This window comes from Mesoplodon densirostris, chromosome 6 (genome assembly GCF_025265405.1).
Source record: "Mesoplodon densirostris isolate mMesDen1 chromosome 6, mMesDen1 primary haplotype, whole genome shotgun sequence".
NCBI classification, from domain to species: domain Eukaryota; kingdom Metazoa; phylum Chordata; class Mammalia; order Artiodactyla; family Ziphiidae; genus Mesoplodon; species Mesoplodon densirostris.
Genome location: NC_082666.1, coordinates 107,805,346 through 107,829,724, shown reverse-complemented (window position 1 = coordinate 107,829,724; position 24,379 = coordinate 107,805,346). Strand labels below are relative to the sequence as shown.

At 37.8% G+C, this 24,379-nt stretch overlaps 1 protein-coding gene across 1 annotated transcript; it reads right to left on the bottom strand.

Moving 5' to 3' along the window:
* Positions 1-7,588: 7,588 nt before the first annotated feature.
* LOC132492342 (E3 ubiquitin-protein ligase RLIM-like) lies at positions 7,589-11,728 on the bottom strand. The gene is made up of 3 exons (XM_060101805.1): positions 11,485-11,728; positions 9,094-10,167; positions 7,589-8,172 (listed from the first exon to the last, which is right to left on the bottom strand). Exons 1-3 carry the CDS (start codon positions 11,726-11,728, stop codon positions 7,589-7,591), a joined length of 1,902 nt encoding a protein of 633 aa, XP_059957788.1.
* Between the last annotated feature and the right edge of the window lie 12,651 nt (positions 11,729-24,379).

Genomic DNA, 24,379 nt, shown 5'->3' with positions numbered 1-24,379 from the left:
AAATTACAACTTAAAATTAATACAATGACCATGGCAGCAATTGCATAAGATTTCAAGAAGCTAATTTTCTTGCAAAAATGAAGTTATGGGGCTTCCCTGGTGGCGCAGTGGTTGAGAGTCCGCCTGCCGATGCAGGGGACGCGGGTTCGTGCCCCGGTCTGGGAGAATCCCACATGCCGCAGAGCGGCTGGGCCCGTGAGCCATGGCCGCTGGGCCTGCACGTCCGGAGCCTGTGCTCCGCAACGGGAGGGGCCACGACAGTGAGAGGCCCGCGTACCACAAAAAAAAAAAAAAAAAAAAAAAAAAATGGAGTTATGGGTATATACTCTTTCAAGTTCAAATACTCTGAAACCCTTTCCCTCTTGCTGAATTTTTAAATTCCTTTATATTGGATTTCAAAATACAAAAGAAAATGGGCTCTGCTTCAAGATGTTTGTGAATGTAAGCATACGTAGCCATTACCTTTGCCTCTCAAAAACCTATCATAATAACGGTGAAATCTGAAAGAAAGGGAAGCCCACTACTATAATATGCAAGGAGGGGGCTTCAGCTTCTGAGATATATATGTGCCCAGCAGAACTCCTGAGTAACTCAGGATGGCAAGAGGGAGACGTAGACTGAAAGTCTGTGTGGGGCAGAGTTACTTCACCTACACCTTTTTCTCCAAACAAAAAGCCTGACAGAAAGGCATTTAACCACCCTCTTACCAATTCTTTCTTTTAAAAAGGAGCCTTTTAAAAAAGATATGTAAAGACTGTTTCCAGGTGATCTATAATGGCCAGTGTGTTTGTTACAGTTCCTGCCAAAGACTTATTCTTTCAACATTTGTATGTGTTTAGAATAGTGGCAGGCCTCCATCTGTGCATGGTAAAACTAAGCCTTTCAGGTTCTTTCCTAGTCCATGAATTATTCCTATTTCTCCCAGGATTTATTTTGCTATTTTTAATATTTATCTTATTCTCTCTTATGGCATGCCTATCTCAAATATCTCAACAAATATTTATGGAACATCGACTTTGGGCAAGGCAGTATTTTTTGGGTGCTATGACTATTGTAGTGAAAATTACAAAACCCTTGCTTTCCTAGGAGTTTGCATTCTTCTTAACATCTAGAGATATTTTATTTTCTCTTTATATTTACGAATGAAGACCATGAGCTCTGTGTTTATGATTATCTTTACACCTCTCATTTTTCTGTCTTGATTATCTTTGCTAGCTTCTTTATGTCTGTCTTCTTTATAATTGCTCCTGTTCCAAAGGATTCCATCCATCTCCCTCCACTACTACCATGGAACCTACTTTCACAGGCAATACCTCATACTTCTTTGACTTCAGTCTGGCATCTTTATCCTAATTTTAGAAGCATACTTGATATTCCGTGATAGCTAGATGAACATTGCCACTAAAATATCACTCTGACATCTCAAATCTCAAAGATTCCAGCTGAATTGTCATCTATTCCTCTACTATGACAAACAAGTTATATTGCATTTCTTATATCAGTGGAACTTCTCACCATCTACTCAGTCACCTAAACCAGAAACTTAAGGTCATCTTTAAATTATCCAAGCAGCCACCAAATTTTATTGTGCTTCTTTAATACTACTTGAATCTATATGCATCCATATCTCAACTGTCTCACCATTATATCAGGACTTTCTACTTTTTTCTTCCAGTTAAAGCCATAACTCCGTAAGTGGGACAATCTAAATTTTGACAATCTGTTCATATCCCTGCTAGTATGACCATTCTAAAAATTGAAAAATTTTATTCCTATTAGAAAAATCGTGTTGACTGTGCATTGCTTAGAAGATCTAGTTCAACTCTTCAGCCTGATACACAATACCACTTGTTGCCTCTTTGGCCTCATCTCTTCATTTCTTGCTAATGTACTTACATCTCTTCCTCTTCTACCCCAGAGCATGATGATTCATACTTACTGTTTACTGAGCCCTAAATTTTCAATGCATCTTTACTGTTGCATGCAGTGTTTATTTTGCTTAGAATAAAATTAATGACTTCATTTCATTGGCTAATTGCTACTAGTCCTGTAAGATACAACTCAGATATAACCCAACTTTAAGGAGGTTTGAATTATTAGTGTAGATTTCTCCTCCTAGATCATTCCATTTTATCCTGTATCTGAATCTGTGTCAGGGCATCCCTGACATAGAGTGTTACTGTATGTTTATTCATCTGCCTTCTTTAAAATGTAATACATTTCTTCATGATAAGTGCTGTACTGCGTAACTATAACCCTAGCACCCAGCATCAGGCATGGCACATTCTTGGTCAGCGTTGAATGCCTGAAATAGTGATTTAGAAAAGGGTTGGCAGATATTATAACTTAATAGGCAAGAAACCCTATACAAATATGTTAAGTAAGTGAGAGAGATCTAGGTTGAAATACATCAAATCCAGGATGGTAGGTAACAGTATTAAAATAGGTTTTCTTTGGAGAATAAAGGGTGAAAAATAAGTCTGGGATGCTCACAGTGGCCAAAAATTCTGAAGCAGTGTGTGTGTGTGTATGCCAGTAACTGTTCTAGTTTTTAGAAATGTAGTAGTAATTTAAAAAAAAAAGAAAGATCTTTTGGAACTTCTATTTTGGGATAGGAATGGGGAAGAAAACAAGCACAAGATAAATAAAAAATGTTTTAGATAGTCACAAGTGATACTAAAGAAAAAAAAATACACTTCCAGAATAGAAGATGACAAGGCCAGGGGTGGTAGATAACTGTGTTGTGACTAGTGATGTGAGAATGCAGAACCCAGAGCCCAGAGTTGGCTTATAATTAGTGTCTGTCCTCTATGAATGGTGGATGAGAGAAAAAGGATTTTCCCCAACATGCTTTTCCAAATCTCCACATTTTTGCAGTGATGTTAAAGATGCTGGCTTGATGCTTAAAAATGGAGAGTTTTGAATATCACACAAAGGAGAGCCTCTTATTTCATAGGGAGAAAGCCTGAGTTAGGATGGTAAAGAATTTTCAAATCTTAAATGAAGTCACAGAAAAGAAATGCAGTTCAGTTTCCATTCGAAATTCTCATACCAGGAACTTCTCATTGAAGGGAGTATACATTCACCTCTCAAATAATGAAAAGACATGAAATGTTTGGTTAATTGTAGTAAAGAAGATACTGAAGATCTCAAAGTATTGTATATGGATAACAAGTAATATTACTTAACAGAAACGTCACATTTCTTTGTGAACTTTCCAGTACATGCAGTGTTTTGATGTTCATGTTGTTCGATGCTCAGGCTTGTTTGCATTAACAAAAGAATCTTTATACTTAATTCTTCATGGAATATTGAGAGCACAACTTATTTTCATGGTTAGCCAAAAAAGATAGACTTTATATTGCTATCAAAAACTTATCCACAGGCTATAACTACTTTCAAAAAGAATTTGTTATTCAGACAAGATTTTTTTTTTGGAATTAGGCCAAAATAAACAAATGTTTTAAAAACTACCAAGAAAATACAGAGAACATTCTTAAGATGGAAATACTTATGCTCACAACCACAGTGATGCTGTGTATTTAAACTGATATACTGTAACGTAAAAAACGTATCAGGTTGAGCTCAGAAGATTCAGGTACAAATCTTCTCCATTTCTGATTTGTCAGCGCAGACAGAGAGGAATATGATTTGGAAGATCAATATAATACTCAGCAATCGCTTTGAGAGAAAAATAAGTGGCTATATAGTTTCAAAGTCAGAGTGTTAAATTGGGTTTATGATATAAGCAGCATACACAGGTAGAATGAGATAGGGTGATGTGAAGTAAAGTTAGAGCGATACGATATTGGTGGTTGTTCAAACAGGAAGGATACTGTCTTCTAGCAGCTTCAGTAGCAGGAATTAGGGATTCCATTTTTGGGAAAAATGGTAGAATAGAATGTTATAGTGGGCCTAGAACCAAGACATTAAGCCATTTACTTGTCTAGGACTCATTATAATCATTTTCTAGGTACAGGATGGATCCTAGATGAGAAGTTGTATTAGTTGTCTGTTGCTGCATAAGAAATTAGTACAAATGTAATGGCTTAAAACAGCATCCCTTTATTAGCTCACAGTTCTACAGGTTGGGATACTGGCATGGAGTGACTAGGTTCTGTGTTCGAGGTCTTAAAGGTCTGAAATCAGCATTTTTAAACCCTTGTCAGATAATTCTAACATCTAATTCATCTCTGTTGGCATCATCTGTCACATCTTATCCATGCTGTCATGTATCTGGTTCTTGGTATAAGTAGTGATATTTTATTGTCTTTTGGACATTTTGGCTATTATGTTAGGATACTTTGGTCCCTATTTAAAGTGTTTTGTTTTTTTTTAATTTTTAGCAGGCATTCACTCTTTATAGGTTTGGCACACATTTCCTGTACTTTTATGGATGGTGGTTCCATGATAACCTAATTTTCTGACCCTTTGTGGTACTCTTATGGTCTGTTTCTCTTATGCAGGTGGGGTTACCTCTGGTCCCTTCTCATGCTGCTTATGGGGTCTGAAGTAGCTTCCCCAGGATACGGCACTTGGTGCTTCTGGTGAGGGAAGGGAATCTCTGGAACACGTGATGAAGAGTCCTCCCTGGGCCAGGCACTTGTGACAGGGTCTCCCTGGACTCTAAGGAGTGGAGGGTGCTTACCAGGTTGAGAGCTTTCTGTGGAGGGATCTCCGTTGCCGGTACCAGCAAGTTGCCTGATGTTTCTGGGGAGGGGAGAGGAGCCTCAGGCCCATCTGAGGAGAGCATTGTCCAGGTGGGAGCTTTTTGTGGTAGGAGCACTTTTGCTGGGACCCTTAGCCACTGATGTGTCTGGGTGGTGAAGGGGGATCTCAGGCCCAGTGGGGAAGGAAAGCACTTTCCCTGGTCACTTATTGTCATCAGGGCTTCCAATTGTTCGTCGTTGCAGGTTCTGCAAGGCTCGCCTGGTGTTTGGGGGATTCCCATTTGATGTGATGGAGGAAGAGCCTCTTTGAGCCACTTCCTGTTACTAAGTTGGGAGTTAGGAAATGCTGGGCCTGGATCACGTTTTTTTGTTGGTAGAGGGTCATAAGGTGCCCTGCCATGAGGCTGTTCATCCATTCAGAGGGTCCCTAGGCAATTCACCTTCTCTAGACCTTTCAGAGATCTCCTTTGGTTGTCTCATATTATTTCCAGGATATATAGTTGTGCGTATAAAGGGGGAGCAGGGAGAGGGAAGTATAAACCATCTTATCTGGATTAGAAGTCCTCTGTGTGCCTTTTAAGTGCTCACCTGATTAGGTCAGGCTCACTCTGGATAAGCTCCCAATCAACTGTGCTATATAACATAATCTAATAATGGTAGTGATACTCCATCACATTCACAGGTCTCATACTCAAGGGGAGGGGCTCCTACAAAGATCACTGGGCATCATCTTAGAATTCTGTCGACCACAGAAGGTGCATGTGAATGCACTGAAGCATTAATTAAGCAATTATCATCCTTTGGAAGGTTTTAATCTGTTAGGATAGCATGAAAGCCAAGTACTGTTATAATTATTCTACTCACTTTAAGTGAAGTATATCTGATATCAAAAATACTTCCTAAAAATCAGACTATTCAAACAACTTTCAGAAGTTAATGTAAATTTCAGAGGTTTGAGCCAAGCCTTCATTTCTGGCCATGCAGATATCTTCTGTGTGAAAAATATACTACCTCAAAGATGTTTTCAAAAACTTCACCACCACTCCCCATTTATATTTTGTAGTTATGTGCAAATACTGTGGCTGCCAGCAATTCACAGAGAAAAGAAAGGTCAGTGATGTTGCTGACTTTAACTTTTTAGAGAAGGTGTATACTTAACACTGCCTACATTTGTATAGGTTGCACATTGCACAAAATTTCTGATTATTGCTTTAGGTTATAATACAATGTACTCTCACCTATACCAGGATTGAAAAATTTAAGCAAAATTTTCTGGACTGGCCAATACAACCCCCCAAAAATAGTCTTCAGGCTGAAGTAGGAGAAAAATCCTTCACTATGTTTAGGTTGGAAGGAAGCATGACCTAAATTTTGATTTCAAATACTCGGGGTTTTGGGTGATGGTTTTACTGGGGACAGTTAGAATTGAACCATGTAGACATGTTTCTTGAAGCCAAGTTTTACCTTTAAGGCTTTCATATTGCAGCTTGTGAGGCTCCAAGCAGCAATTGGCTACTTTGGGTCATTCACATGAATTCACTCTTAATCATATGATTGAGTCATATATAAACCATAAAACCCTTTAAAAGAAATTAGAATCTGTTTTAAAAATTAATTATATGAACTAAACATATATAGAAAGAAATTGAAGCTTGAATATATTGAAGAAGCAAAAATTAAAGACATACCTATAACTGCCCTTTATCCTTAGTTGTTTACAATCACAGCAAATCAAAGTGTGACATGTTTAAGAGAAAGGTAATTAAGTTCTAAGGCTTTGTCATCTTATCACTTTTAAAAATACAAGATCTGAGTAAACGAAAGGAAAATAGAGAGGGTTGTTAAAGAGCTGAGTCATAGAGTGGAATAGAGAACAAGCGGAAGCGGAAGAGGCAAGAAAGCATACACAGGCTGGGTTTGAAGAGAGTTGGGAATGCTGGTTGTGGTAGATGGTCTCTGATTTGCTTACCGGATCTACTCGCCATCCTTCTTAACCCTGCTTCGTGATTCCAGGAGGCTGATCTTTATCAGCTTCATGGACCAGTCTCTCTGTGTCTTCAGGTTGGGTTTGGTTAATATGAACTACTGATAAGTGATTAGAAGTCAGGAGGAAAGAAGGCAAGGGTATTTATTTCCATGATCTGCCCCCTTCCAAACTTTAGGTTGGCAGTGGATGCCATTTTCTAAGGTTACATCTCTTGTTGGGTGGGCTTCTCCTATAACTCGAAGACATTCTGGGTTGCAGGAACTGCTATCTCTCTATGCCCCTTCAAACCTAGTGGTTATAATACTGGCTTCTCACAGCTGCTAGCCTCAGGGTACTTCATCATCTCTTGGTTTCCCTTCATTCTTTACACACTTTAGTCTCTTCATTAAATGCTATTCCATCACTCTTTTAAAGTGTGCCATCAGTTTTTAGCTAGAACTGACTGATACATTGGTAGTGGGGAATAGGCGAAATGTTAAGGTAGTGTTAGGGAGGTGGGATAAACTGCTGTGGAGAGAGATAGGAAGAGAAGGGTTTCAAAGCTTTTTATGGCATTCTAGGAATGTAACATGACTTCTTTATGTGAATGACTCTAATGTAGTCTTAAATGGCTTCTTAATTATTGATATTTGGTTGGGTTTCTGTTTCTTTGCATGCACAACCAGGATTGAACAGGGCTAAGAGATGTCTGGGGTTTACATGACGAGATAATACTACTAGGATCTATCTAGATTCATTATATCATATTAAGACATTTCTCCCATGGAATCAGGAACATCCCAACCCAGTGCACATGCTAAGTTTTTATTGAAATTCAGTGAACTGCTATGGTGTGAAATTAATTTTTATTGTCAGTCCCCTGCGTCGGCAGGCCGACTCTCAAGCCCTGCGCCACCAGGGAAGCCCTATAACACTTTATATAGCTGAGAATTCATCGATCAGGATTTTCACTCTCATTGGAATCCACTACTTGCCTACGACAAATCGGACACGTAGAGTTCTCAGACAGCCAGCGATCAATGCAGTGAATGTGATATTCATGGGAGCAAGGTAGTATGCGAAGCTTGCTGTTTTCTGTGTACTCTGTAAGGCAAATGCTACAGGCTTTTAGTGCATCATTTTCACCAAAAGATCTTACAGCCAAGCTGTCAATCTGTGCTTTGGTGAGTCCTGTAGTTTGGTATAGATCATCTTCATTTAAGAGGAAAAACTGTTGCAGATTATGGGAGGACCCAGAGTCACTTTCATCAGATATTATTAGGATAATTTGTCTACCCCCTTGGCTGGTCTCTGATGATAAGTCTGATGATAAGTTTGTTTCTTCACTGCCTTCAAACATCAGTGAGCTAATTCCTGAATTTTCATCACTTGAGCTGGAACCGGAAATAGGACTAGAACTGGAACTAGACATACAATTGGGGCGTGAATGACAAATCAGTGTGAAACTTGAATGGGTATCATAGCTAGCATTTGAATCAGAACCAAATATACCACTACTACTACCATTAGATGACTCTAGCCATTCCATGTTTTGACTTGGAGGTGAGACACTATGCTCTAAATTACTGTCAAGGATAATTTGTCTACCCCCTTGGCTGGTCTCTGATGATAAGTCTGATGATAAGTTTGTCTCTTCACTGCCTTCAAACATCAGTGAGCAAATTCCTGAATTTTCATCACTTGAGCTGGAACCGGAAATAGGACTAGAACTGGAACTAGACATACAACTGGGGCGTGAATGACAAATCAGTGTGGAACTTGAATGGGTATCATAGCTAGCATTTGAATCAGAACCAAATATACCACTACTACTACCATTAGATGACTCTAACCATTCCATGTTTTGACTTGGAGGTGAGACACTATGCTCTAAATTACTGTCAAGGATAATTTGTCGATCCCATTGGTTGGTCTCTGATGATAAGTCTGATGATAAGTTTGTTTCTTCACTGCCTTCAAACATCAGTGAGCTAATTCCTGAATTTTCATCACTTGAGCTGGAACCGGAAATAGGACTAGAACTGGAACTAGACATACAATTGGGGCGTGAATGACAAATCAGTGTGAAACTTGAATGGGTATCATAGCTAGCATTTGAATCAGAACCAAATATACCACTACTACTACCATTAGATGACTCTAGCCATTCCATGTATTGACTTGGAGGTGAGACACTATGCTCTAAATTACTGTCAAGGATAATTTGTCTACCCCCTTGGCTGGTCTCTGATGATAAGTCTGATGATAAGTTTGTCTCTTCACTGCCTTCAAACATCAGTGAGCAAATTCCTGAATTTTCATCGCTTGAGCTGGAACCGGAAATAGGACTAGAACTGGAACTAGGCATACAATTGGGGCGTGAATGGCAAATCATTGTGGAACTTGAATGGGTATCATAGCTAGCATTTGAATCAGAACCAAATGTACCACTACTACTACCATTAGGTGACTCTAGCCATTCCATGTTTTGACTTGGAGGTGAGACACTATGCTCTAAATTACTGTCACTGTCCATAAGGTTACTTGAGTTACTAAATTCTGCCATTGTCTGCCTTAACGTGCTCTGAATTGGAACAGATGTTGTATCATTTAATCTAGTATTTAAAGTTCTGCAAACGGGATTTCTAATGGTATTGACATAAGCTCTCACACCTGCCTGCTCAGAATGTGAATACATATGCCTCAGTCCTCGTTCACTTTCAGAAGTGACAGTGTTGTTTGGTGTCTCAGATGTTAACTGAGTTCTACTAGCTCTGCTGTCTCTCTGAGAATATGCTCCAGAATGAACTTGTCCTACTTCAGGATTGAAGGTTATGGTTGGATATATTTCCCACATTCCCCAAGATTCACCACTGCTGGTTGTATCTGGAGAATTTTCTCCATGAACGGCATTCCTTGTTCTAGAAGTTTCAATAAGACCGCTATTTTGCAACTCAAATCCAGTCATTTGCTGTCTCAATATTTCTTGGTGCTCAGTTCTAGAAAATCTCGCATTCTCACTTAGCAGAGGCTGCTCAAAATTCTGAGAGGGTATACTATGATTAAGTCTTTGTACAATTTCCCTAAGTGAACGTGGAGGTGACCAACTTTCAATTCTTCCTCTGGTTCTCCGATACTCTGGGCTCCTACTTCTTGCTCTTCTCTGACTTGTGGTAGGTGGGAATTCCATTAATGTTTCAGTTGTATCTTGTTCAGACATAGATGGTCTTGTAAATATTGATTCAGATTGTGGACTTTCCACTTGCCTTTGGCTGTCTTCCATATTTTCTCTTCTGGGAAGTCTTGCAGATGCTACATATTCATTCTCTGGATTTGGACTCCCATTATCAAGGTTAACATTTATTTCTAAACTGAATATGAACTGATCACTTTTAGGATTAATTAGGCTCTCTTCTCTCCAAGATTGGTTTTCTCTTTGTCCACTTGTCATATTTTCAGTTTGTCCAGAACAGTTAAGCCAGTCTATTAGAGAGTCACCACTAGACACGTCATCTGAAGAGTCTCCTCTGTCTGTTAACAAAAAAAGTGGGGAGGGTGCATAAAAGAACCACCAAAATTAGAACCATCATAAAATAGCACTCTGAAACTTTGTTTCAAAAACAAACCAAAAATGAGAACTTAAATACTCAGATGTTTTCAACTGATTTCACATTTATAGAGATAATATTTTATAAACTGCACTGTGTAGATTTATAAGTAAAGGTAGAAAAGTTTCAATTCCATCCAAAAAGAGTGAGCTAATCCTAGATAAACTTAGAGAATTTTTTAAAAAGGGAATCTGGAGGAAGTCTATTTTTCAGTATTTCATCATGTACCACTGTCGCAGGAATGTCAAGAGACTTTTTTTTCAGTCCACTGTCAAAACACTAATGCAATTAAACAAGGTAAACACCAGTTAAGGTACAATGCTAGTAGTTTAGTTCAATTTACATTATTGTCTAATTTTCATGAGTCTCCAACATGACTACTTGTAGGCTCTTCACTTATGTGCTTTTGATAATAGATAAGCTGTTTTAAAATATAAGGTTATTGCCCAAACATAAACAAGTTTTATAGGTTTAAAAGTGTTTGCATTTTGAATACTTCTTAATGTTACCAAGATTTTTAATTGACATTAAATTGAAGGTCAGATCAAACGAATAGACTGAACCTAGCATGGTACATATAAGACCATATTCAAGAGCCAAAGTATTATAGTATCCTCTTCATTAGACAGCAAAATCCTCTACTTCACACTGGGAGGGAAGGCACCAGACCTGAGGTTCGAGCAGGGTTTCTCAGCCTTAGCACTATTGACATTTTGGTGCTGGACAATTCTTTGTTTTGGGGAGCTATCCTGTGCATTGTGGGATCTTTGGCAGCATCCCTGGCCTCTGCCCACTAGATGCTAGTAACACCCATGCCTCCCCTGTGACAACCAAAAATATCTCTAACCATTGTCAAATGTCCCCAGGTGTTGAAGAGAGCACAATTGTCCCCAGTGGAGAATATTTCTGTGTGCTTTTTTTACATGTCTATGTAGAAAAAATAATTCAGGAAGTAGGAGGGACTTTCAGTTGAGGTAGAAAACCAAGAAAAATACAAATAGGCTACTTTGCACTGTTTCCCAATTAAAACAACCCAAATGTGAATCAGGAAAACAAACAAACATACCTTGACATGCTCACCAAAAATCAAGTAAATGCCAGTTCTTTTTATGAGAAGTTACTTACCAAATTAATGTAAGTCACTTCTGTATAATTTACTATTTACAATTATGAAGTTACTATTTCCTATTATGAAGTTCCTTATTCATCCCATCCTATTCCCTCCAAAAGCAGAATATACCTGTATTTTCATCTGAGTCTTGTGGTGCGTTTCCTTTAATTAGCTGAAGTCTTCTCAGCAACTCTTCTTCCGTACTTTCACCTGGAATGCCTAGAAGATTGTTGTCTCTCATAAGTTCGTAATCTTCTTCACTCAGATTATTTACGAACCTGGAGAAATCTTCTTCCCGAACCAATCGGTCCGTTTGACTTATGTGTTGGGCCGAAACTCCATCTCCTTCATCGTTGGAATCCGAGTTTTCCATCTTAATAAACAAGTGGAAAAATTATCTGAAATTCACGACGTGGTGTTGAAATTCACCAAGGGTCGTTTCGTTTTCTTCGCTTTCTACTTCCTGCCAGAGTGTCCGGTTCCGACTCAGTCGGATGACCCTCCGCACAGATTCCTCCCTTCTCCCTTCCCGACTCAGTTCTGTGGCCCCTGGTGACGCAACAGTTGGGAGCCGCCTCTAGCCCAGAACTTGCTAGACGTTGCCTAGGCACCCATTATCTTCCCCGCTGTTACCGAGTAGGGACTGGATTCAGGTTAGGTTTCATTTCATTCAAAACCAGCCAATGTTACTGAGGGTTTATAGTGTACCAAGCACCGTGCTTCACCTCGTTTCACCCACATGAGCCTATTCTCAGGTTTTCAGGCTCTGATATGCTCTATTTATTCGTTACATTCCATATGACTGCCTTCTTCAAAATGCCATGCCAAAGTCAGCCTAGTTCAATGCAGCAATTCTCATTTTCAGGTGCCCAGGGACCTCCGCCTTTTCTCCTCATGAATTTCTCAAATCCTAGACTCTCACTAAGAAAGCCCACAATTGTTGATAATTTACCAGGGCCGTGGCTGAGTCTCTTTAGTGTGTCCTCTCCCTTTTAACTGTTAATGACTTCATCTTGCATTATATGGTCCTTCAGTCTTGTTTCAAACAAACAAGAAACACCAAAACTTTGGCAGGCTTTTCTGCTCAGCCAGGGAATTCCTTCTCCACAGAAGCATCAGGTTCATTTTTGTCCTCCTTTCTCATAAATATTATAAATAGTACTTAAGCAAAACTAGCCAGAACATCACAGGAACTTTTAGGACAGATACATAATAGTTACTTTGTCTGCCACAGTGAGTACTGACTTTGCTGATTTTGTCGCATGTATCACCTGAAAGCCTTGGTGAAAATAAAATAACGCTCATTTGCAATGCTATCTGGAGGAGACCTCTAATTCACTCTCAGTACACAGCTTAGAAGTTTAAGGAGCTGTGTAAATTCACAGTTGTTGTTTTGTTCACGGTCCACAGCAGGCTTTCTTGTTTGTTCTCAAGGAGATGGAAGGATGGTAACTTTACTGGTGTGACAGTGAAGAATCTAAGTCTATGTCCTGCTTTTGACATTTGTTCCATGCCTTGTTTAACTCAAGCTAGAAAAATCAATCTTTCCCCTCTGAATCAAATCTCAGCAAGTCTTTGGATGAGAACAGAATCCCCTAGACTACCCTGCCTCCTTTATGGACTTCTGAGTGTATTTGTTATCTTTTACTGAAGTTATTATTTTCACAGGGGAAATCTGTTGTAAACTTGTTTGCTGTGCCTCAATCAAAACTAGCAGTATTATGAAAATTCAGCGTGATTTGTACTCTTGATGCAGGAAACCCTAACAATCGTTAGTGTTCTTGAGAGTGATTGATTCAGTTTAATTCAATTCAATCAATTCAAGTGTCAAGTATGTTTAGCGTTTGTTAAATGTCAGTCATATTATCGGATATTAAGATACAAAGATGAGTATATTTAAGAATCTGTTGTCATTAGAGTATAACAAACAATTGAGCTACACAGAGGTAAAATTACAGTTTTGAGGAGAAAGTGATTTGAGTGAGAGAGAAAATCGCTTTCACTGCATTTGGGTTTTAAAGGATGAATAGGAGTTTTCTAAGTGAATGAAAGGGGGAAATATTTTCAAAAGTGAGAACAGCAACTGCTAACACTCGTAAAATAACAAGGATAGTAGATTTTAATTACTAAAAAAAGACATTAGTTAAATTGGCAGAGCAAGGCCAAAAAATGGAGACCTTTATGACATGTTTAGAAGTTGGACTTTATCATTAGTGCAATGGAAAGATGTTGAAGTCTTTAGACAGTTGTTGGTCAAATTTTCAATTTAGAAATAATATTGATAGTAGTGTTGAGGATGAATATGAAGGGCAACAGTTCAGATGGGAGGGTCAGAAATAGATAGAGGGCAGCCTAGGCTAGTGATGACAAGGATCTGAATCAGGGCAAAGGAATATGATTAAAATGAAGGACTTTAACAGATCTCTAGGCAGCAGAACTGATTAAACCTAGTAATATGTGGGAAAGATGGAAAAGTGGGGAGGGGGAATATATGAGGGAAAGGCAGGGGTCAGGATTACTTCTGTATTTCTGTCTTTGCTTAGTGGACAGTGGTACCAATAAGAAGTAACACCTGATTCTGAAGTTGTATGGTTTAGCTTAAGAGGGAGCATGATTGCTTATGATTAGAATAGTATGCAAGTTACCTGAAGATTCAGAAAGTCTTACAGTCTTTCCAAATTTAGGTACAGAAGCACATGAACTAATAGCCCCGGATGTTTGGTGTTCCCTGTAGTTGGCTCTCAGTGTCAATGACTCTAGCTTCCTGAACTATTTGTTCCTGGTTATGTCCCAATTCTGGTGCAAGTAACAGGGTATAGGGATCATCATCCCAGAGACCTACTTATTGCCCTTGATTATTTAAATAGAAGCCACCAATATAGCTGTGCTTTACACTTAGTTCTCTCATGTCTTGACTTTCCTTCTGAGTATTGCAGTGTAGGTTCAGTAGTTTTTCCTCTGGATGGCAATATTGCTGCTTTGGCCTTTGTTCTATCCCTTGTCTTGATATCAGAAGTCTTCTGAAGATGTTTTTTCTTCACTTCTCATTTCAGAGATGGGAGGTGCATCAGGAAGTCCGGAGGTTGACTAGAGCATCACTCTAAGTTGAGTTGGAGGGGAAGAGGTTGAAGATGGTAAGCTGCTTACTTTCAAACAGAGTCAAGCACTGAAAAATTTGGCCAATCCATTGTTTATGATGTGGTGAAAAAATGGGGTGTGTGTGAGCAGATTTGGCTGTTCTTTTATCCTGGTTGTAATAATGGAGTTTTGTAATCAAGAGTTTTCTTTTACTGACTCTGTCCAAGGAAGCTTCTGAACAGATTCTATGACTCAAAGGGAGACGGAAAATAAACAAGACATAGCATTCTCCCTGAATATGGGTAAAAGGAGTTCCGTGGCTTTAGAACTGTAAGAAATGATCAAGACATATATTCCAGATACATATTGCAGTATAACAAACCAGTCCAAAAGGCAGTGGTAGATACAATAGAAACCATGTTTTTTTTTTTTTTTTTTCGGTACGCAGGCCTCTCACTGTTGTGGCCTCCCCCGTTGCGGAGCACAAGCTCCGGACACGCAGGCCCAGCGGCCATGGCTCACGGGCCCAGCCGCTCCGCGGCATATGTGATCCTCCCAGACTGGGGCACGAACCCGTATCCCCTGCATCAGCAGGCGGACACTCAACCACTGCGACACCAGGGAGGCCCGAAACCATGTTTTTATAGTCAGGACTTTGTGAGCTAAGAATAAAGATAAAGAATACTGGGGATGGCTCATCTCTGCTCCATCATGACTGGGCCTCAGCTGTGGTGGCTTGAATGATTGGAGATAGATTAGACAACTTGACTGGTGTCATATGTCTGGGGCCTTGGTTCTGGCTAAGTTTTCTTTGAGTCACATCTTTTGGTGCTGAAATGTCCAACCAAGATGGCATCTTCATTCACAAATCTGGGGCTTGAGTTGGGTTGCACAGGCTGAAAATTCTGGGGCTGGTTTTCTCTCTGTCTCTGTCTTTCTCCATGAAATTTCTCGGTGTAGTTTTGGAGTCTTAGCAACCTGGATATCTCAAAGTAGTTGAACTCTTACATAGTGAGTAGCTTCACCCAAAGTAAACATCTCAAGAGACTTGGCTGGAATCTGTAAGGCTTCCTATGACTTAACCTCACAAGTGCAAGAACACCTTTTCTCTTGCATTCTGTTGATTGAATAAGCCACTGTATCAGCCCATATTCAGGAAGTGGGACACCACATTCTACCTTTCAATAGAGAGGTAACAAAGATTTTATGGTTATATTTAATGTACTATACCACATGATGAAAAAATCTTATAATGATGACTTTTCAGTTGAAGTGGAAATTAATCTCTCCCTCTGTTTTCTGAATTGCATTATTCTCTGGGTAAAAATTAAAAAAAGGGAGGACATAAAGTCTGAAGTTCTTTGCATTCAGCCTGATTTTAAAGATACCCGATTAAGGATCTTTTTATTATGTAATAGTTTTCCCACATCAGAGACCATTGGTAATATCAAGAGCTATTTAGTGAGCAACTGTAATTGCTAGACACTCTGCTTGTGTTTTAACTTATTTGATCCAAAGCCCCATGCAAGATAGGTATTACTATTCTCAGAGATAAAGGCATTGAGGCTGACGCAAATTAATTGATTTTCTCAAAGTTACAGTAATAGATAATATGTTTAGATTCAAACAAGGTCTATAGGATGACTCTCCCTGTTTCGCTCTACTCTGCTGTGTTTAATGAAAACACAATTTTAGACATCATTACACAAACGTAGTAAAATCTCAGTTAAATGAGATGCTTGAATCATGTTTGATCATTTTCGTGTGCCATTTCAATTCTGCTTTGGGGTTAGTCTAGAATATCTTCGTTTTAACTTAATAAAGAGTAATTTTAAATCAAGAAGTAAACATAATTAAAGCTTGATAAGATATTTCATATATTTATGTCTTTTTCTTTCCTACCAGAAGGATGGGTTAAAAGCTTGAAAGCATTGATGCAGAAAAATAAATCTAAATATGCATGTCTCATGGAATCTACTGGAATTGGTTCTTTGACACAAATACTTGTTTTGAATCTAAACACGAAATTCTTGTTAATTGAAATCACACCCTTTCCACTTACATAGGCTTGACACTAGGAATTAGTTTCATCTCTTCCTTATGCTTACCTCTAATTATGGAAATAAAAATGTATTTATTTAGCAAGGTCTCATCCCTCTTATGATTTCCTTTCTTCCCGGTTCTGCTCAGATTTAGACTTTTGATAGCTTTTCTATTAGTGCCGTGTCAGTGGATAGTTTGCTTCTATGCTTTCTCTAGTTTTGAGCCATTTTACACACTTTCTCTGAGGCATGCTCCAGGTCTGTTATTCACAAGCAAGTTAGTTCATATTTCCGCACATTTGTTTATCTGTAAAGTCTTACGTCCTAGATTATTGTAATAAATAATTAAACTTACATATACATAAATAATATTCTGTTTGTTACCTATATAGATATATTTAAAGATGAATTTTATGGTTCCAAGGATGAAACGGATATCAGGTTTGTTTCTCAAAACAAATGAACACAGAGAACACAAAATGAATAAGCAACACAAAAGCTCACAATATATGAGCAAAACCAAATTAAGCAGGCCTGCCATATACAGATTCACAGGTTGTGCACTCTAAAATTCCCAGGGGGCACCATTCATGTAAAGAAGAAAGTGAATGACACTCCTATAAATATGTAGTGCACCACCTGTACAACTGAACATGCAGACCCTGAATGAGCTTTAATGCTATCTTCTGCCTTCCTTTGACCCAGTAGGGAGAAGAGAAGAGGATAATGAACTCAGGGAGAGTAAATAGTTACTTTATTAGTTGTTCTTCTCCAGGCCTAGAATTTTATATGCTCCTATTGAAGGGAGGTTGGTGATTTTGTTCAGTAGCCTGCAGTCACAGGGAGGTGCACTGCCTCTTTCACCAAGTATTTACACCAGTAGGTGTAACCACAATGGCAGCGTGTGGTGTGGGTAAAAATGGTCACCTCACATCTCTGTCATGTCGACTCTCCCTTTTATGGTGCTAATTGGGTGTTGTAGTCGCTCTTATGGAGAGTCATTGAATGGTCAGTCTGGGTTGCCTATTCAAAGAAACTCACCACATTTTCAAATTACATTACAAAAAGGCCCCTACATTTCAGGCATACCATTTTGCTTAAATTCAAACTACTGTACTATAATCAAGTTGCCTCTCTTGCTTAAGTCTTAATATTCACAAACCTCAACAAATTCAATGGACAGTAGGTTGACCAAAGGGTGAAAGTTTTTTAAAAAGTAGCATTTGTATTGGGAGCAGAGTTTGGGTTTCCTTATGGTCGGATTTCCTGGGACCTCTTTAATATTCAGGCTAAATGCAAGCTCTTATCCACACTATTAGAATGCATCCTCTATCTTCAAACACATTTGACAACTTATTGCGTATAGAATAAAGTAAAATGTGTAGTAAGTCCTTACAAAAATCACTCTAGATTTGCCAACATTACTACATTTTCATCTTTCAAACTTCAGTTTAAATGTCACTTCCATGGAAAGGTCTTCCTGACCAGTTTATCTAAAATAAAATTGTGCATGTCATGCTCTGTCACAGATGCTTATCTCTTCCTCCAATAAACTGTATACTATAAGAATAGTGATCTTTATAGCTCAACCTGTGTTTTCCATCTATTCAGTTCCTTAAAGTAGATACTAAATGAATATGCATTGGAGAGTGAAATAAGTAAAGTTAGGAAGAAAGGCCAGAGGGAGGAAGGGAGGAAGGAAGGACAAAGATTCTCTCTCTGTCTTTTTTCATTATGGCTGCTCTAACAAAATGCCACAGACTGGGCAGCTTATAAACAACAGAACTTTATTTTGTAATGTTATGGAGGCCTGAAGTCCAAGATCAAGATAGCAGCATTGTCTCATTCTGGTGAAAGCCCTCTTCCTGATTCATAGCCAGAACCTTCTTGCTGTGTCCTCACATGGTGGAAGGGGGCTAGTGAGCTCTCTGGAGCCTCTGTTAAAAGACATTGATCCCATTCATGAAGGAATTTGTGGAATCTAAAAAATACAACCAACAAGTGAATATAAGGAGAAAGAAACAGACTTACAGATGTGGTGAACAAACTGGTGGTTACCTGTGGGGAGAGGGAAGGGGAGAGGGTAGGGGATTAAGAGGTACAAACTATTATGTATAAAATAAGCTACAAGGATATACTGTACAGCACAGGGACTATAGCTAATATTTTATGATAACTATAAATGGAGTATAACCTTTAAGAATCGCAAATGACTATATTGTACAGCTGTAGCTTATATTGTATACCAACTATATTTCAATGAAAATAATAATAATAGTCACAAAAAATCTGAAATAAAAGGCATTAATCCCATTCATGAGGGTGCCACCCTCATGACCTAATCACCTTCCAAGGGCTCCATCTCCTAATACCACCAATTTGAGGGGTTAGGATTTCAACATATACATTTTGAGGGAACATAAATATTCAGACCATAGCACTCTTCTTTGACCAAACTTGAGTCAGGACTCTCTGAGTCCTCTTTCTAACTAGTCCCTGACCTTAGGCTCTGTCCTTGGCCCATTTAGACTAGTATTAGCATGAATTCTGGTGGGTCAGTTTAGCAAAAATCCTCTACCCTTGATATATGATCAAACTCTTTATCCCTCACCCTTCATGTCTTATCACCCTAGCCTGACTACAGAAAAAAGTTCTGTCAAATTGGTTTAGCCAGAATTCTCCTTACCCCTGATGTTTCCTCTTAGTAATTTTCTACTGACCCCCACCCTGCTCCTTGCCTTTATATCTCTACTTGTTCTTATTATATTAGGAGTTGAGCCCCATCTCCCTCTCCTACTACACAGCCCCTCTGTAGTAGTCTCCCTGACTTATCCTTGCTATCTTTAACAAGTATCATGTATACTTGTTTTCTTCAATACCTTCAAGGCTTTCCTTACCTACATCTCTCTGCATGTGCTGTCACTTTTTCCATGCCTTTGTCCACATTGTAATCTGTGCTTGCGATGCCCTACCCTTTAGGCCCTAGTTCATATCAAACCTCTCTGCAATATCTGTACCCTTCTAGTCCTGTATTAAATACACTGCCCTTCAAGATGGCCTGTAAAACTCCTGTTTGCATAAATATTTGCCATTTTTCACCTTCCTCTTTCCTCTTAGACTCTTAAATAGAACAATGTGTGCACTTGCCTTCTACTAGATTGTAAACTGTAGTGATGCAAGAAGTAGGCATCATTATGTGCCCCTCTAATGCCTAACACCAAATGTTATGCACAGTTAGAAACTCAATAAATACCTGATTAGTTGAACTATGGTCCTACTATATAGTGAAAAATTCAAAGGCTATTGAATTGGATTCTGATCTCCCCCGCTCATGAGCTGTGTGACATTGGGTAAGTTATTTAATCTCTCAGTTTTAGTTTCATTATTTGTAAAAGGCAATGATACCTAAATGGGTTGTGGTAAACTTTAGTGACATTCTATGTAAAATAAAGTAAATGTGATACTATATGTAAAGGTGTCTCCTGCTTAAGGTCAGGAATCCATTTGTAAAAATCAAGCAGTTTTTGTTAAAATGTAACCAGGAAAAAATTTCCTATTATTTTAATGGAAACCTTTAGTATGTTTTATATGTTAGCCCAACAACCCCAACAAATTTCCTGAAACGCAATGAAACAAAAGAAACAAAAAATTGTTATAATATAGGTATTTAAAATCATGATATCCTAATCACCTAATAATTAATATGGTTTTAACAAACATTGCTTTGCAGTAACATGGCCTCTCTTAATCCCAGTAACATCAGAGTTGCACATCCTCTTCTGTGACACTTTGCAGGCTTTTCAAAATGTCTACACAGGAGTCTGAAGTTTTACCCAATGTATTTGGAATGTAACTCAAGATTTTCTCCAACCACTGTGTTCTTATAAAAGTTACCTTGAGTTTGCAGATGCAAATATGTTTTATTGCTGTATAATCACTGGCTGAAGAATATTTGATTGAGAACTAATTAAATTCTCTGTAGTGTAAGTATTAAAGCAAAGAGCTCTTCTAACAGGGAAGTAATAGGAGATATTTTGTGTGTTATATCTTCATATAGGATTGCTAAACAGTGTTGTTCTTAATAAATGTTATTTTCTAACTTCCTTCCATTATGAATCAAATTAATTCTAAACCCAAGATTTAATTTAGTCTTCATTTCTCAAATTCAGTTAAAACATTCATTTTTGGGGTTTTAAGAATTTAATTCAGTTATGCAAAAATATATCTAGAGGTTTATTTTATTTTTTACTTTTAATTTAATTTAATTTATTTCTTGAAGTATAGTTGATTTACAATATTGTATAAGTTTCTGGTGTACAGCAAAGTGATTCAGTTATGTATGTATATATATATATATATATATATATATATATATACACATATATAAACATATATATTCTTTTTCAGATTCTTTACCCTTATAGGTTATTACAAAATATTGAATATAGTTCCCTATGCTATACAGGAAGTCCTTGTTGGTTATCGATTTTATATGTAGTCGTGTTTATATGTTAATCCCAAACTCCTAATTTATCCCTCACCCCCTTCCCCTTTGCTAACCATAAGTTTGTTTTCTATGTCTGTGGGTCTTTTTCTGTTTCATATATAAGTTCATTTGTATAATTTTTTTTAGATTCCACATATAAGTGATATCATATTATATTTGTCTTTCTGTGTCTGGCTTAGTTCACTTAGTATGATAGGTCCATACATGTTGCTGCAAATGGCATTATTTCATTCTTTTTTATGGCTGAGTAATATTCCATTGTGTGTATGTGTGTGTGTTTATGTGTATCTATCTATCTATCTATCTATCTATATATATATATATATATATATGAAACACATCTTCTTTATCCATTCATCTGTTGGTGGGCATTTAGGTTGCTTCCATGTCTTGGCTATTGTAAATAGTGCTACAGTGAACTTTGGGGTGCATGTATCTTTTCAAATTATGATTTTCTCCTAGGGCTTTATTGATAATGACATACACTCTAGCCCACCTACCTCACTTATATTTCCATATATCCTGAGTGAGTCAGTCTCTTTTTTTTCTTTGGCTTTTTAAGAAATCTGGATGCTTTCTAGATAATAGCTATCTCCATATGCACATCTGAACCATTTGCATGGTTTCTTTTAAGTTTATTATTAGGGAAGCTTAGAATAATTTCATAACAACATAGAAAGTGATTGTATACAAACTTTATTTTAACTGTGGACTACCCCCACTCCTACCCCAAATACTCATAGACTGAAAGGTCATCAGAGATGAGCTTGTCTTTGGGAATTGGAGCGTGGAAATCAGAGAAAGGAAGGAAATCACGGAACTACTTCAGTTGGAGATGAAAGAGTGGGTAAATGCCCTTTTCTTGGAAAAAAGATGAATTTCCTACTAGAGGAGAAATCTCTTAAAATATTCAGCTGCGCCAGTGATTAACTCTGTTGCAAATTTAGTTGCATTCGGCAGGTACTGCAGGGAACAACTAGTGTGTATGCCTTGGCATAGTAAAAAAAATTATGTAGACAGAAAGTATATGTCATTTATCTAGTTATTGAATAGCCTGAAATATAGAGCAGTCGAATACTATTTGTAATTTGCGTGAGTGTGTGTGTGTGAGAGAGTGAGCAAAGCTGTGTTTGACACTAACATCCATTTTTCCTGACTTAAGAACAATATTTTAATAGATAATTGTTGTTTAAAGAACTGATTGATGCCAGACAGGAAGTTCCCCTCATATTGATTATGTGTAAAAATGCCTAGGAGGGCTTGGGACTGACAGAAACCATCAGTAAACTTCAAAACTCAAACGAGAATTTAGTTGACAGCAGGGTGTTCAGTACAGAAAATAGTTTCAGCACTGACACTGTCTTCTAAGGATCAGTATCTATCCATCTGTATAACAGATATCTGTCCGAAAGACGGTGTGGTACGGTGGAATGAAAACTGAACTTGTAATTGGAATATGGGGATTAGGTTCCAGCTGAGTTCTTTCTCCTGGTGCTATCTCGGAGAGTTACACCTCTAAGAATAACATTCTTTGTTTTTAAACTATGTCTAAGGATCTTTTGGGCTCTATATTTCTATGAAACTCTGATCCTATTTTATCATTGTAGGGGTACTGTGTGTTGGAAGAGAGCTAGATAGATCAATGGATGCATGTATGGGTGGGTGGAAAGCTAAGTGAGTACATACACACACATATACATATACATACATATGTATGCACAATATATACATATAAAAATATATACTTATATATATAGGACTATATATGTGTGTGTGTAACACCTACAGGTTATTTCCATGCATATGTGTCTACATAGAGTGACATCACAAATTCTGGCCATGGTTTTCCTTTTCATTGGCAAATATGACAATAAATCATCTATCATCTATTATTAAAGAGGTAAGACCTCTTAACAGCAAATGGGTCTTGAAAGAGATTTTAACATTGTGAAAGATACATTAAAATAATCCACAAATATTCATATGCATGTATTGTGAAAATGCTTCTTAGTGGATACAAATGTAAAAGGTGAATAATAAAAGTATCATGAATTCTTTATTCTTCATCGATAAAGAATTCCAATATTGAAAATTTACTGGGCAGTACTAAATAAGTGAGTATCAGGAGTCTGATCTTGCCAAAATAATAACTTTAACTTTTGATGTATAGTATAAATACTATTAGCAGAAACATATTTTTCTAGCAACGACCTTAATAAAAATAAAGCTCCTGTAAATAACACACGTGAAATCTACATTTTACTCCGTTAATCAACATGTTTAGGTTCATGGGACACTAAAGACCACAGTCATCAATATTACAGAGCATTTTATTAAGTATATATTATTACGCCGTGAGTGGGTAGACATTTCGATCTGTATTCTACACAGACTGAGTGCATTTCTGCGGCATAGTTGTCTTTAGTTGAGTGGAACAGGCCCATCGGTGAGAGGTCACAAGTAATCAGCTATCTATATATACTTGGAAGTTTAGAAATAGTTGAGAGTTTATTTATTTATTTTACTTTAAATGTGTACAGTTTATTATATATCAATTACACCTCACTAAAGCTAAATAATTGAGTTTTCTTGGGATTAGAGACAATGTTTTGAGATGGAGAGAGAATTATCTTAGAGAGTAAATGAAGAGTTGGGATAAATGATCATTTTCTCTGGAAGGAAAAGGGCTTATAATAGGAACCCCTAAGAAGGCATATTGAACTGGCCTTATTTAACATTTTTTTCAAGGGATCAAGATAAGAAGTACCATGGGAGAATTTCCAAATTTGTGCACAGAACTAAGTTCTTCCAGGTAATAAAAAAAATCATCAAAGTAGGATGAACAGGAGTTGAAATGAGCAGAGGAGCTCTAATAAGAGCAGGGAGAAACAGTTCAGGTCAAATCATTGAAACTCTTCTATGAGATGGAAGCCTCTGAGAACTGATTATCACTGCGGAAGAAAGCCTAAGGACTCCGTTGCCTGAAGGTTCAGTCTAAGATTACGACCAGGAAACCAACACTGACCAAATTTGTTGGACATTATCACAAAGGTTATTGGAAACAAAGTGAAAGGTATTGTCTTACCCTTGGACAAAATAGAAATTTGTTTGAACCTAGAAGTTCTTAGGAAGTTTTGATAAGTACACCTTAAAATACAGAGGGAAGCAAAAACCATCGAGGGAGAGGAGGAACTTCCGTTTGAGAATAGGCGGTTAGAAGAACTCCTCAGTCTGGAAGACACGATGTGGGAGGGAATCTGAGTAGCTCATGTAACGTGTGTATAGATTATTCACTAAATCTTGAGTTAGCTCTTAAGATTGAGAAGAAGCAGCATTAGGGAAAAATAAAGCAAGCTGTCCTCCACATCCTAAGACACGGTACCAACTGAGACTATAA